General features: G+C 35.0%; 1 protein-coding gene across 5 annotated transcripts; it reads right to left on the bottom strand.

Annotated features, from left to right (window-relative positions):
• Window positions 1–39: 39 nt before the first annotated feature.
• On the bottom strand, window positions 40–4748 carry LOC143248339 (thrombomodulin-like). 5 transcript variants are annotated; one of them, XM_076496718.1, is made up of 4 exons: window positions 4585–4748; window positions 3608–3738; window positions 2623–2732; window positions 40–2348 (listed from the first exon to the last, which is right to left on the bottom strand). In XM_076496718.1, exons 3-4 carry the CDS (start codon window positions 2693–2695, stop codon window positions 2212–2214), a joined length of 210 nt encoding a protein of 69 aa, XP_076352833.1. In that variant the 5' UTR covers window positions 2696–2732; window positions 3608–3738; window positions 4585–4748; the 3' UTR covers window positions 40–2211. The 5 variants fall into 5 exon arrangements, with proteins under 5 accessions (XP_076352833.1, XP_076352828.1, XP_076352824.1 ...); XM_076496713.1 differs by lacking the exons at window positions 3608–3738; window positions 4585–4748 and adding an exon at window positions 4151–4273; XM_076496709.1 differs by lacking the exon at window positions 4585–4748 and having other exon boundaries at window positions 3608–4139.
• Window positions 4749–15385: the final 10637 nt, after the last annotated feature.

Raw genomic sequence — 15385 nt, 5'->3', positions numbered from 1 at the left:
CAACCTTGATGAATTTCCCAGATTTAGCTCTGTCTCCATTAATTTCAACAAGACAAAACAGCCAATGCATGCAGCTAACCATCCTGCATTTCTGTGTACCTGCTTGACATAATTTAAAAATTTGTTTTCTACTGTTTTTGTTTACATATAGAAAACCATGCAATTCATTAATGTGCATTTTTCTACTTTTATTGCTAACTACGTTTTGCCTGTTTGTTGTTTAGATTCAGGTATTCTACATTAAACTGTTAGGAATTAATCACAATATTATTCATATTTCAAAATGTGAAGTAACTAACACACGTCGGCTCCCACATGACCCACTGGTGTGTCATGACAGTCTTCTGGTAAAACCCCCCCTGACCCACCAATGAGTCGTGCTTTATTATCTTTTTAAATGGCCACTTATTGGCTAGGACACAAAAGCTACATATACACTCTTCCTAAAAAAAGTAATTGTAAAATGACTAGTGGAATCCTGGAAAGTATCAGCAAAGTAGATTTGGGGGCCAATGTGTTAAAGAATAAAAATGTATATTTACTGTATTTGATTACTGAGTGGCTCTTAGCATGAGTGAAATGATCAAAAAGTACTTTTTGCAGTGGGTGGCATAAGCAGCTCAGAGCTTTGGCTCAGGGTAAAACCAAGAATGCAATGCAGTTAGCCTTTTCAAATAATTTAAATTGATATATTAACTTAAACTTTTCTCATAACAGAGGATGGATACTTTTAATTGTAAAACATATTACAAAAATTGTGCAAGTTCTACAATTATACCCTTTACACTATTCAATTATACTGCATGATTTACCAGTTTTAATATTAAAGTTATTTTAACAAGATCAGCTCTTTACTATAAATTAATTTGTGGAATTTTTATTTTATAAACATTACTTGACATAAACAATTATCACATTGCTTTGTCAGTTCAGTTAAACATAAATATGAATTTTCTAACTGTTGTAATCTTTAAGTTTTCAAAAACCCACATATCATTGTAAGCTAACTTTAAACACACTGCTAAATAAACCCTGAACACCTAATTGTTTTTATTATCTACACGATAAAAGTTCTTTAATAGAAACTGAAAGACAATGGCTATTACTGTTAACTGAAAGAAGTAATATTTTTAACAGCCAGCTGAGAGTAATTCAGTTGTATAAGTGCAAATCTTAAACATAAACAGTTTTTAAGAAATGTGAACATTTCATATATAATATTTCATTCCTACCAAGTTTTTATTGGATCACTAATTCTACATGACTGGGAGAAAGTGGGAACTGCTGATTAATATCATCACATACACAATGTTACTCAACTGTATGTCTATCATGCACATTACAAGTCTTTTAATAACATAATCTATTGTTTCTGTATTTGCTATGAGGAGAAACATATTAAATAAAACTAATATTTCTAACCAAGTTCCTCTATTCCTCTAAAAGAGGAAAGAAAAATATATTTCCTTTGCTGAAACAGTGGATTATGTTATTAAAAGACTTATTATGTGCATGATAGACACACAGTTGAGTAACATTGTGCATGTGATTATATTAATCAGCAGTTCCCACTTTCTCCCAGTCACGTAGAATTAGTGATCCAATAAAAACTTGGTAGGAATGAAATGTTCACATTTCTTAAAAACTGTTTATGTTTAAGATTTGTATTTGTACAACTAAATTACTCTCAGCTGGCTGCTAAAAATATAAACTTGTAACTATATTGAAATAAGTGAATGTAGTAATTATCAAACAATACTGAAAAAGCATTAATTTTGAAATTTTTATGCAAGAACGATTTAAATATTAAGAAAAGTATTTTTGAAAAAACTGAAATTAAGTAATCTTTGTGAGATTGTAATGTTAGGATGTTAACTGTGATAACAGTTAACATATATAAGCCCTTAAGTTTAATTATAATTAGTTAAGAACATAGCACACCAGCCTTCAAACTAAAAAAAACTGCAGAACAAATCCTGGTTCTTACTACCACAAATAGTCCTTTTCAAGACTTATCTGAATACAAAAGTATATATTATAAAGTAACTAGTCTCTAGTGAAAAATAAATACATGGATAACTTATTGATACTTAGACTTAAGTGACAATATACATAAGTGACAATGACAACAATAAATATTTAACTTCATGTACAATCAACTGTCAAAAATATAGTGTAACCAAAAATAACATAATTAAATTTTAAAAATTATTATTGATCACCAATGCAGTTGCATTTGTCTAATCTTAGTTCATAGCCATCTTGACAGTTACAAAGAAAGCTTCCAATGGCATTAACACAGCAACCATTCAGGCATAGTCCTGGTATGGTGTGGCAATCATCCTCGTCTGTTAAGAAAAATGTCATTATTTTAACATTATTTCTATTCTTCTCATTAGAAATATATTAAACATTTTAAATCATGTTTCTTTAGAAATGCAAGATTAGTATGATATCTTTACACTTATTTAAAGTCGCTCCCTGCTGTGTAACAATTAAATAACCATCATCCTAAATAGAATTTGTTTCTGTATGAAGAATACTAAAACACATTTACTTATATATGCAGTTACCTTTTGGACAGAAGTTAAAATACTATATATCACTTAATTAATAACTTACCTTCTGGTGTAATGAAAAATCCAGAGTTACAGGTATATTGGTAAGATCCTAGTATGTTCTGACAAATTTTCATTAAGACATTCCAGGTCTATGAGCATATTCATCAGTATCTACAATCATACAAGTTAGAATTATGGCAACATTTATGGACGTTTTAAAAAGCATTTATTTTTAATTGTTTTCTAACAGATAATAAATTCAGAATTTATTTTTTTTAAATTATAATATCAAATAAGCTCTTATAAGTTTAACATGTAACTTGATATTGAATGCAAAAAAAACAACAACAAAAAAACACCTAGACAATCTCTCCTATCTTGTGACAGGAAATAACCTGCATTACAAGTACCCTGGGATCTTCCCTCAAGATTTGTATGCTGCCCATGTTAACATGTCTACACATTCATTCACATCTCAATCAAAAACATAATATTCTCAGTTTAAAAATAATAGTTTTTTCACAAATCTTGTGCACTTAAAAGTTTGTTCAAACTAAATATATCAGAACACAGGTTTATTTCCCACAAAATGAGACAGATTGACCTTCACCAAAATATGCACAGTTTATTCTTTCTGACATGGGACTAGTACCACAGGCGTTATCTGCTACAGCTTTAAGGTAACAACTGGAACTAACAAAGGAATCTTTATCAAAATCTTTTTAATGCTTATTTTATATTTAATTCTTTATTGTTTTATAGTGCTGAAGCTATATATATACTTCATCCAAATACTTTTATTAACATGCATGCTAAACACACACACTCAATTGTAAACCTTATGTAAAGAGTATTATCAGTGTTTAAAGTGGTTTAGAAAAAGTTATAGTATGTCCACAGCTGAAAGAGCTAGAGGTGGTTTAGTGTTTAACCTGATGAGCAACATACTTGCACATATCACAGTTAAACACAGATTTACATAAAATCAAATAGGTATGGGAAAGGTGTTTTGTTACAAATACCATCCTTTTTTTTTCTGTTCTTACCACTATGCATACCACCCTACTTTAACCACTAAGTCTTTAAGAATATATCATGTCAGATACATAGTTTATCCTCTTGTTTGATGTTGAGATGAATTCTCAAATTTTCTCAACCATTGATCCTTCACAACGACCTTGCCGGTCCATGGAATTACACAAAGACGAACAACATATATATGTCACAATGTTTTTGGTGTTTTTTTTTTCATTGTATTTACAATTTAATGATCTATGACAGTAAAGTTCCATATTTCACACAAAGTACAACTATCCGTGTTGTTGATCTTGTTTATATTAACGTGAATAAAAATTATAATGTTTTATGAAAGACTTAATATTGAAAGCCCCTATCTAAATAAAGTAAAACTCCGTATGAAACACAACTGCATTTTATATTTATCTACCTTAAAACTGACAAAAAAAAAGCTTTGCGAATACTCCCTTTTAAATCCGTAACTAGACAACCCCGATCCCAATTTTAAAATACAAAAATTTATAACTCTCATTTCAACTACTTCTCAAAATATCTACTAATTCTAAATATACCCTATATTCCCATTACATCCTCGTAATTTCAACATTAACCTGACATTACACTTCTTTTTCACTACATACAGCCACCTAAAATTTCTGTTAATTTAAAAGCCTTTTTATACTGAATATTGTCATTAACCTCGCATTCTGATATATAAACAAATCAGTTTTTTAAGAAGGAAGTGGTGTTGTTGAAAGAATATATAAAAAATTTACAACAGATTTAAAACTATGGAAACGTGTGAAACTCGGCTCAAATAGAATTATTAAATATTTTGAACTCTTATTTCAAGTGTCTGTTCTGCTGAAGAATTATTAAATGGTTCTCCACTTTAATGTATCCTGTATTTCTATTATACTACCCGAGTCTACTAATATTAATCACAAGGGAGATTAGTTTATAAGTAAGAGCATTAAAAGAGCATGAGAGATCGAATGAGAAGGACCTTTCTCCATTTTTAAATGATTAGTTTAATACAAGTTATCACTAAATTTCAAATATACTTATAAAATATTATTTCGTTATCAATGTTAATATGATAACAATATTTCAAAATAACCAACTAATGTTTCATTTATTTATATGCTAGAGCATGGACTAGCGATAACTTTCACACTCACAAAGCTAAGATCAAGTAGGACAAGTTCATGCACAAGCTGTTTAACATGTTTTGCGCAGCAGAAAAATAACTATAATTTATTTAACAATAAAGTATATGATACTTCAATTTTTTTTTTTAATTTCTACTATCTTGAACTTGAAATGTACGAAATTTTGGCAATGATATACTGGTATGTATGTTTTTTCTTATAGCAAAGCCATATCAAGCTATCCACTGAACCCACCGAGGGGAATCGAAACCCTGATTTTAGCGTTGTAAAGCTGTAAACTTACTGCTGTACTGGCGGGGGGGGCATTATGTACTGGTATCAGCTTTATTCTTCATACTTACGAGGTTTATGGCTATTTTTAATTCATCATATTGTAACCAAATTAATTTAGATATGCGAAAAAGTATTTCTGACTGCGCCTAATATATATATATATATATATATATATATTATACATCGGACCAGTTATTTAATGATATTTAATTATTTTATTTTCACCAAAGAGAAATTTAAAAATGTTAGCTATGTCTCAAAAACCATATAACTATTATAAAAGGACTAACTGTTTTTGTGTTGCTGACCCAAGCTGTGTTGATGTGTCTTGAATAGTCGAAACTATAGACCACAATAAAGGGTACAGTGAATCAAAACAGTTGGAATAATTATTAGATATAAATATGGATAAGCTAAACAATAAATCTGGTAAACTTCTAAAGAAAATCAAAGAAACAGATTGAGTCAATCAGTTAATGTTTTGTTTCGTTTTTACTTCTAGTTATTTGATCGCTAAGTCAGGAAGCTATAAAGTAAGTTAATTTATTACGTTTAGATATTCCCCTTTGAGCATTATATGCAAAGTTGCTACAGCTTACAAGTTACAAAGTGTACAAGACTATAAAGCAGTGGTGTACAAAGTCCGGCCCGCGACGAGTCGCCGAGTGGCCCGAGTCAAACATAGAGAGTTCCCGCGCTTAGAGTTCGCGCCTGCGCGAAGATTAAGCGCTATTGAAGAATATGCATTAGATTAGATACTGAATGGTTCCATATTTGTGTCGAGCAATAAAGAAAATTTAATAAGCAAATCTCGTTAATGCATAGGCATTTAATCATTGGCGCAATGACGTAATATTTCCGTAATTACGAAATCTCACGCGTTCCAATTGTTCTTCGAGATTTACTTACGAGCCCTATTTTGATATTATTTTGTAACAAAAATGGCAGATAATCGAAAAAGAAAAGTTACCGACTAAAACCGGCAGTTTCATGATGATTGGACTGCGCAATACTGTTTTGTTCAACAACAGAAGAATGTGATTTGTCTGTTGTGTCATTCGACAGTAGCAGTGGCGAAGGTATCCAATATAAAGTGTCATTATGAGTCGAAGCATAAAGATTTCCACAACGTTGTCAGTGATTAACGAACAGCTCGAATTGAATCTCTGCGGCGGTCGCTGAATCACCAGCAGAACATTTTCTCAAAGCAGTCAGCAGATTTAGGTGCAGCATGTGAGGTCAGTTACGATATTTTGTTGATGATAGCGAAATCTGGCCGACCATTCACTGATGGAGATTTTGTCAAGCAATGTATGATTACTGCATCGGAAACGTTGTGTCCAGAAGCAGTTTGCAAGCTATAGACGGTGGCTTTGAATTGTATGACAGTTCAACGAAGAATTTCACACCTCTCAGCAGACGTGACAAGGCAGCTTACATATAAAGCATCCAACTTTGCTTACTTCTCTTTGAAGTACGCTGGCTGAGTCGATGGAAGATGCTCAGTAGATTCTGGGAGTTGATTGATGAGGTGATAGAATTCCTCAGAAGCAAGAACAAAGACACAGAAGTGATTTCCATGACTGATCCAGCATGGTAAGCTGATTTGACCTTTCTGATCGACATGACACAACACTTTAATGATCTGAATTTGAAGTTGCAAGACAAAAATCAGCTTGTCTGTCAGCTTGCAAATCACGTGTCAGCTTTCAGGACAAAGTTGCAGTTGTTTCGGCAGCAAGTAGCATCAGGCAACTTCGGTCACTTTCACACTTTTCAGTTACAGCAACAGAATAATCAGGACATTGACACACAAGTTTATGTTGGGAAGCTAGATACCTTGATTCAATCCTTCAACTCACGGTTTCATAACTTTGACCAATGCAGATTGTTGATGAAACTTTTTGCTGATCCATTCATTGTGTCAGTGGATGACATGTCAGCAGAATATCAGCTCGAACTTACTGATCTCCAGGCATCTGATGAACTGCATGCTATTTACCAAGAAAACAGTTTGCTTGACTTCTACAAAACGTTGCCTGATACATTTGCTAATCTGAAAGAGAACGCACTTGTCCACACCAGCATGTTTGGCAGCACGTACTGCTGCGAACAGGCTTTCCCGCATATGAAACTGAACAAAAACAAAACTCGCAATCAGCTGACTGATGACATTCTGGAAGCAGTCTTGCGTCTTTCAACGTCAAACATCAAGCCGGACATTTCTAAATTCGTAGACATGCAGCACCATCCATCGCACTGATTTTGTGAAAGTTGACGTATCATAACATTTATTAGAATAATGTGCAAACTCTTTGATGTAATCGTTATTTGTGTGTTCTGAAATGTGATGTCCATCTTGTGTGAAACAACTGTGGGACGATTTTAATATTCACTTTTTATGGCCCTCAATGGTTACGAGAAGTCTGTTTGTGGCCCCTGACTGAAAAAGTACGTACACCACTGCTATAAAGAAACATTAAAGAGAAAATAAATTAATTTGTTATGACTGTATAGATTGGACTTGAATCATTTTCACTAGATAGTTTTAAAATGCCTGCTAACAACAGAAGAACGTTATAACACATATGTCAAAAGTAGGGTTACTTTGGTGAAAGCTCGAACATTAAATAAACTTTAACCTTTAAGATGACTTCATGAGGCAATATTTGACAGTTATTACAGTAACTAAACTAATTAAAGAAAATTAAGAAAAAACACGTAGAAAACAAAAAGAAAAGGGCAGAAAACTATATAAAAAGTTGAGAAATGATCATGAGTAGAAATACAGCAGTTTAAAAGAAGTTAAGAGAAATGTTCGAATAAAAATAAATTGTATTGAATGTGTGTGTGTGTTTTTTTTATTGCAAAGCCACATTGGACAATCTTCTGAGTCCATCGTATGGATTGCAAGATTATTGAAGCTATTTGGGATATGCAGAAGGATTAGAATAAATAATCACAGATATTACTTAGGAGGTTGTAAAGATTTGATTTGGTTTGTTTTGAATTTCGCGCAAAGCTACACGAGGGCTATCTGCGCTAGCCATCCCTAATGTAGCAGTGTAAGACTAGAGGGAAGGTAGCTAGTCATCACCAGCCACTCCCAACTATTTGGCTACTTTTTTACCAACGAATAGTGGGATTGACTGTCACGTTATAACGTTCCCACGGCTGAAAGTGCGTATTTGGTGTGATGGGGATTCAAACTCGCGACCCTGGGATTAAGAGTCGATTGCCTTTACCACCTGGCCATACCTAGCCTGGTTGTAAAGGCAAAAAAAGACATGAATAAAATAAAGAAAGATATAAACGGGGTAGAAAACGGGTATTAAAATGAAACATCTGAAAAAAACATCAAAAGCAAAAATTAAACCAGCAATACTTCTTTCTGCATTGTAACAACAGGTTTTAAACCAGCAATACTTCTTTCTGCATTGTAACAACAGTTTTTAAACCAGCAATACTTCTTTCTGCATTGTAACAACAGTTTTTAAACCAGCAATACTTCTTTCTGCATTGTAACAACAGTTTTTAAACCAGCAATACTTCTTTCTGCATTGTAACAACAGTTTTTAAACCAGCAATACTTCTTTCTGCATTGTAACAACAGTTTTTACCTAGAAATTCATTTAAAAAATATGATACAGGAGAACTTATTTGGTCTAAATCTATTACCACTAATGCTTTACAGTCACAATCAGTGAGATGTTAAGAACTATTTTATGAACTATGATATGGAGGTATATCAGGCTTAATTTGTAACAATTTTCAAGGTGAACAGATGGAACAGTGAAGAAAAAACAATTCATTCTGCAGCTCATCTAAAGGAACCAACTTTACAACATTAAATAACCTTCCAGTCATGGCAGCTATCAAACAACAGGTTTGAAATGAAAGATTAGTGGATGGAAAATTTAGTTTGGTGTTTAAACTTTATATTAGGAGTGTTCAAGGGACTTTACAATTCATGAAGACGGCAATGTTGTAAGTTGCATTTTAATGATATAATTTATTACCTAGAAGTCGCAAAGACGTTCGCAGGAATAGCCTTGAATATTCTAAATTGATGTCAGAAAAACTTAGTGACTTTGTGTATATCAGGTGATATACTTTGCATAGTTCTTACTAATCCAGATTGCATGGGGCAAATTAAATGTGAGGGGCAAGGTTTATTTGACCAAACGAAGTATGGGAACATGCACCACAGGCACGTACCCTTACACTTTAGAGCCCTAGAAGCTTTAGGGTTCTGGATGAAGTTTTATGCATTTTTCTGAGGGTAATTTTCCTAATTTTGATGCATTTTTACTGAGACAGATTGAAAAGTAAGGTTCCAGTTCTCTCATCTCTTCACTTTCTAAACCACTGTACTTAGCAAGGGGTTTGGAGTGGTTTCTTTAAAACATTGGACAATATTTCACATCAAATAATTAACTCAGTGCTTTAGAATGCAAAGAGTCGCAACGCTCTTTCAATTATATTTTTCCATCATGTGATGTTATAACTGTCGATAACTGACTGATAATTCAGTATACGTTGTATACGTTAACCCTCATTTATTTAATTCACCCTACGTACTGTTGGGGACACTGGGGAGTTCGCATGATGAATGACTATATAACACATCCACTATGAATAGCACTACCTGTCTGAATGGCCTACTAACCCCTGTTTCATTGCTCTGTATGAAAGCATCATATATGAAAAGTGATCATTCCAGTCGGTTCTTTCCAGATTGACTGTATTTACAAATATCCACTTTGTAATCTTTATCACATGTTCTATCAAACCATTACAATGGAGTGACAAGGTAAAGTGCAAGTTTTTGTTACACCTAACACTTTACGAAACTAAATGAACAGTTGGCTATTGAAGTTAGTTTCCTAGTTCATGTTATTTTAAAGCATTTTTTTTAAATCGTGCTATCAAATTCTCAGCTAATATCTGTGACAGTTTGTGCTCGCATACTGATTAATGGATAAGCTTTAGCCCACTCCATGAAATAGTCAATGATGATTAATATACAACAAAGACCTCTAACAGTTTCTCAGAAGGAACAAGAAATATTTCTAGCTATCTTATGCACAGGAGACCCATGAATTATCTATTGGAATTTACATGTTTCAGTAAGTTTGTCTTTTGGGTGGTATGTACCTTATACCATTCATACAAGTGCTGAACTTTTTTATACATTTGTGGCCTCAGCAACTGCTATTGGGTTTTAGCACAAGTGTGGGTTGCATCTTAGCGTCTTCCAGTATTTGTGTTGTTAAAGTGTAGAGGACTGCTTGTAACAGATTTCTCGAGACCACTAGCTGCAGCTCTATTGGAGTACCAAACGTTGTGGTTTCATCAAAATAATACAGCCCACTTTCTTGCACTTGTAACTGCTTGTTCAGCTGTGTCAGAATACATACATTTATGCTGTGTTCATCTGCTAGTTTTGTTGAATCTTGGACACCCATACTAGGTCAGGGTTTTTAGTTACTCATCCCAGGTAGAGATATACATCTGCATGTAAAGATTTCTATCCCATGCTTTATTTGCTGTGACAGAAATGGTCATGGTTTAACTTTCACACAGTGTCAATGGTCGGAACATTACAAGAATGGATAAGACCTTATCATGTGGAGAGATGGTCAATCTGCATTTCTGTGTCGTGGGCCTGAGTAAGGAACTATGAGAAAGTCATAATCTTCCAGTGCCATTGCCAAACATGTTGTTATCTCGTCCAGATTTGTAAAGCTGCTAACCACTTCAGAAAAGTATGATCCATCTGCAGTGAGCTTTCTACCAAGCAAGTAGTTTCTTCAGTTTGTCCCTAAAGAAGAAAGGTCCACCTTTCTAAAGTGCTTGAGTTATAGGGTTTAATTAATTTCTATCAAGACTTCTTGAACCTGTGTGTTATTTTAACATTATGAAGTAAGTAGTGATTATCGTGTTTCACAAAAACAACCACTGCAAGCAGCTCTTTGTTTTACGTACTATATGTGCTTCTGGGAATCGTAAGAATATAAGCATCATATGTGACTGTACTACACATTTTACTCAATCCTATAACTCTGATAACGATACTACAATTCTGTTGTTGATTTTGATATTCAGGAGAAAAACAATTCTATTAGGGAAAGTCAGCACTGGAGCATCCACTTTAGGAATTGAAATACTTGATCATAATCTTCACTTCATTTAAAGTACACACCCACAGTTGTGACAGTCAACAATTGTGTGACTATCTTTGAGAAGTTGGACTATAAATCGTCAGTAGTATGACATAAAACCAAAACCTGCAGACTTCTGACTTCTTCCTGGGTAAAGGCAAATTTCATACTTTGCTCCTTTCACCCTGTACGATGCTCTGGTAGGGTTAATGGTTATGACTGTGATATGTGCCCAGTGGGTGAACCATGTGGTTGCATATGTCCATGGGTAAACTTTGGCATAACATGTATCCCATGGATGGACCTTGCTGCAGCATGTACCTTGTAAGCATACATGTTTAGGCTTGCCCACTTATTGGAGAGCAGTGTGATTGCATCACATTTGTATCTATTGGAAGTGACTGGTTGTCAAACCTTCAGTTGGATTTAGCCTACTGTTATGGATGTGTTTAGGTCATACCATCTGCTAGTGAAATTGCTTCTAGAACTTTTACTACAGACTTTCATCTTTGATAATTTCATTCTCAGGTGATGTTGCATAAACTCATTGGGAGGTCTCTCAACGTACTCAATGAAAAGGGTATTCTTTTAATCTTCAGAGGTAATTGGTAGATATGCCTTCCCATATAACCAGTAAAGGGCATATATGTAGGTATACAGTTCCATGATACCCAGCCTTGAAATGGGTTGAATCAGCCATGTAGCTTGTACATTGTGGTTAACCAGTTGTTCTGCTGGTCCTCACCCAGTTGTTCAATAGCACCGGGGGCTAGGTTGTCTCAGTTTAAAACAAGGCATTGTGTAATTCATTCCTAAGTTCGTCCATTCCAAGTGTCATCTGCTTAGCTCTATTCATAAAACCTATGCAATGAGCCAAATTCTCCTCTTTCATAATTCCATCAGATACCAAGAAGTGCTGCCAATGGTCTTAGTTCTGGTTGGAAGCTACCCAGCTTGACTTCTACACCCAGTGCATGATGGGTCTTTGGTTCAGGGCTATTAGCTACTTGAAACGGTTCATTGTATGGTTCTACTTGACCTCAGGTATAATAATATAAGTTGTAGTGAATTTCATGGGAAAACTCTCTGTCCTAAAATGTACCATATCTTATGGATCATGGTCTTCATCTATGGATGCCTATTGCTTCGCTAGCCAAGGAGATACCTCTGACTGTCATAAATCATCCACCAACGACAATTCTGGTCTCCTTCCACTAGTTATTGATGGTCTTACCTCAAGTTAGAAATGCTGTGCTCTGAATGACATCACCCCATCTAGTGTCCAACTCATCAAGTGCCAATCCATTCTATCAAATCTCAATCGTCTGCCCTTCCATTCTACTCAAATTGCCTCAAGATTACCATCTGATTAAATAGTCTGTATATACCAGATATGAGTATATGTTTCCGAGCTAGAAATTGCAAGCTACTTGAAGCCATGTTTCGTTTCAGCATTGGTAAAAGTCATATGGAAAGAATGAAGTTTAATGTGAGGGTTATGACTTCGATAGTTTATATAGTGCAAATGTCATATATAATTATTTTTAGAAGCGAGAGCTTATGGCAAGTTTGTTTCAGTAGTTATTTACGAATCATAACGTTCTGTAGCATGTACATTCAACTGTTTTGTGTTAGCTATTGTTATATTGTTGCATCGTGTTACTAGAACTTGCTGAAATTTTCTGGTTGTTTTAATTGTGTATTATTGCATCAGAATACACAGTATTGTGTGAAATGTTCTACTAGACTTTTATTCGGCTATAAATATTCGTTTAGAATTGGAAAAAAAATATATGATTTTTTCAAATTCAAAACATAAGTAGAAATTTTATTTGTGCACAAAATGAATCATGCACCAGTTGCACACAATATCACCGTGTTCAAAGAACAAAACCAACAAAACATAAATTTCACACAATAACAAAAGCATAACTCAATGAATATTTACTGCAAATCAATGTGACTTTTGCTGTTGCCTTTCAGAGACAAGTTCAAAAATGCGCGGCTTCACTTTGGCAAGTGTCACTCTCATATCATTTTCGCAACAAAGTCTTCTTTTTTTCTTTGTTTTTATGTCTACCATCCTCGAAAAGGATTGCTCGCAAAGATACGTTGTAACAAACGATATGAGTATCTCAAGGGCATTCTTAGCAATAAGAAGATACGCTACGATTTTGTGACACCAAAACGTTGTTGTTCTGAAAAGTTGCTGTTCAACCTGGCTCTGCTGAAGTTCAATGATTTCGTCAAGGTATTCATCATTGGCATCTGGTGTCGCAACACTAAACGTGAACGGCTGTCTCACCCATGCTGGATATGATTCTCTGGTGGGGAAGTATCCGTCGAAAGACTTTGCGAGCTCATCTTAGTGCATGGCAATTGCTTGCTTTAGTTCCCCGGGTACAGAAATGTCTCCAATTTCAGACACATCTTCGATCTTACTGACACAGTCGTCCAGCAGGGAAAAGATTGCGAAGTTATCATTCTCTGTCGTTTCCATAACAGTAGTTTTTTTTTAAAAGCCTTCAAGTTTTCTTCCGCTTCAATGATGTTGACTCCACCGCCCTGCATCTGTTGATTGATATGATTGAGAGCATTGAAGATATCGACCATGTACGCCAAAATGAGAATGAACTCAGATTTTTCGAAGCAATCTGCATCACAATGTTGGTGCTCTCGCAAAAACAGGGCTAATTCCACACGCATGGCAAAAACACGATTCAGCACCTTTCCCTGCGATAACCACCGAACGTTAGAATGGTAAAGAAGTACCTCGAATTCAGAGCCCATTTCATTACACAGCTTTTTGAAGATGCGGTGCTTCAGGGCACTATTTCGCACAAAGTTCACACATTCCACAACAGTTTTTAATACTTCTGCCAGTTTTGAAGGCAAGGTTTATGTTGCCAACTCATGCCTGTGCAGAACACAGTGTGTTACAACGATGTGTGGTGCATCGGCTTTCACCAGCGGACCAAAACCAGAGTTTCGTCCCAGCATGACTGGAGCTCTGTTCGAACAAATTGCAGAAACTATATCCCACAAAAGATCGTTGTCTCTGAAGAAGTCATCCACAAGTTTCTTCACGTCAAGTGCCTTAGTTGTTGTTGTAAGAGGCTTACAAAATAAAAAACCCTTTATTTTGTAGTTCTTCACATAGTGCACGAATACAACAAGCTGACTTAAATTGGAAACATTGGTGGTCTCATCGAGTTGAAGGCTGAATTTTGCTGGGTTTGAAATCAGATCTGCAACTACTTGAGCCAAGATGTCATTGCTCATGTCATCTATTCTGCTGCTGATGGTGTCATTTGAAAGAGGAATTTGGGATAACTTATTTTTAGCAGCTTTTCCCAGCATGATATTCGCCATCTTCAACGCAGCTGGTTTTACGAATGCTGTAGTAGTGGTGTGTGGTTTGCCCTGCTTTGCAATCAAGTACGCAACTTCGTACGATGCTGTGAGGATCGGTTTGTCGATAGGTACAAAGCCGAGAACAGGCAAAGTAGCCTTTTCATCGAACCTGGTTCTCTTTACCTTGAATTCAGCAAGCGTTGTGTTCTTGTATTTCCAATCTCCATGCAGCTTTAGGGAGTGTTCTCTTAGTTTTACTGGTGCTAGACTAGAATTGCTCAACTTGGCATTGCAAATCATGCATTGAGGACGCTGACTTCCATCATGTTCCGTTATGCACGTGAATCCATATTGTACATATTCGTCCGACCACTCTGTTTTAGCTCGACATAGTTAGTATGAAGGGGTTGAAAGATTAGGAAAAAAATCACAAATGACGCACGATTACTACAGCCACAAGTCGACTGCTAAGCGCACGAAGTTCCCTGCAGCACAGATATTAAAGCCAAGTGATGTGACGTGATCAGCCGCAGCCAATGATAGCCAAGTGGAGCATGAAGTCACGAATCATACGAGTGGAAGGAATGGAACAGACAAACACACAGTGTGTTTGTCTCGAATTTCGCTGAACCCAGGTTAAGAACCACTGGTTTAGCTCTAGACTGCACGATTGTATATTGTGTAATAAATAGTATTTTTAAAATGAAATAGTTACAAACTGTATTATAATAATATAGCAGAGAAGATTAATTTGCCTTGTAAAATTGTGTTATAAAGTAATCGAACACTGACGAAAAAAAGAGTCAATTATTTAAAGCTCTAGATACAACTGTGATAGCAAACA

Source organism: Tachypleus tridentatus, chromosome 1 (genome assembly GCF_004210375.1).
Source record: "Tachypleus tridentatus isolate NWPU-2018 chromosome 1, ASM421037v1, whole genome shotgun sequence".
Taxonomy (NCBI): Eukaryota; Metazoa; Arthropoda; class Merostomata; order Xiphosura; family Limulidae; genus Tachypleus; species Tachypleus tridentatus.
Note: the sequence above shows the minus strand (reverse complement) of the source record. Positions and strands in the feature narration are given on the sequence as shown.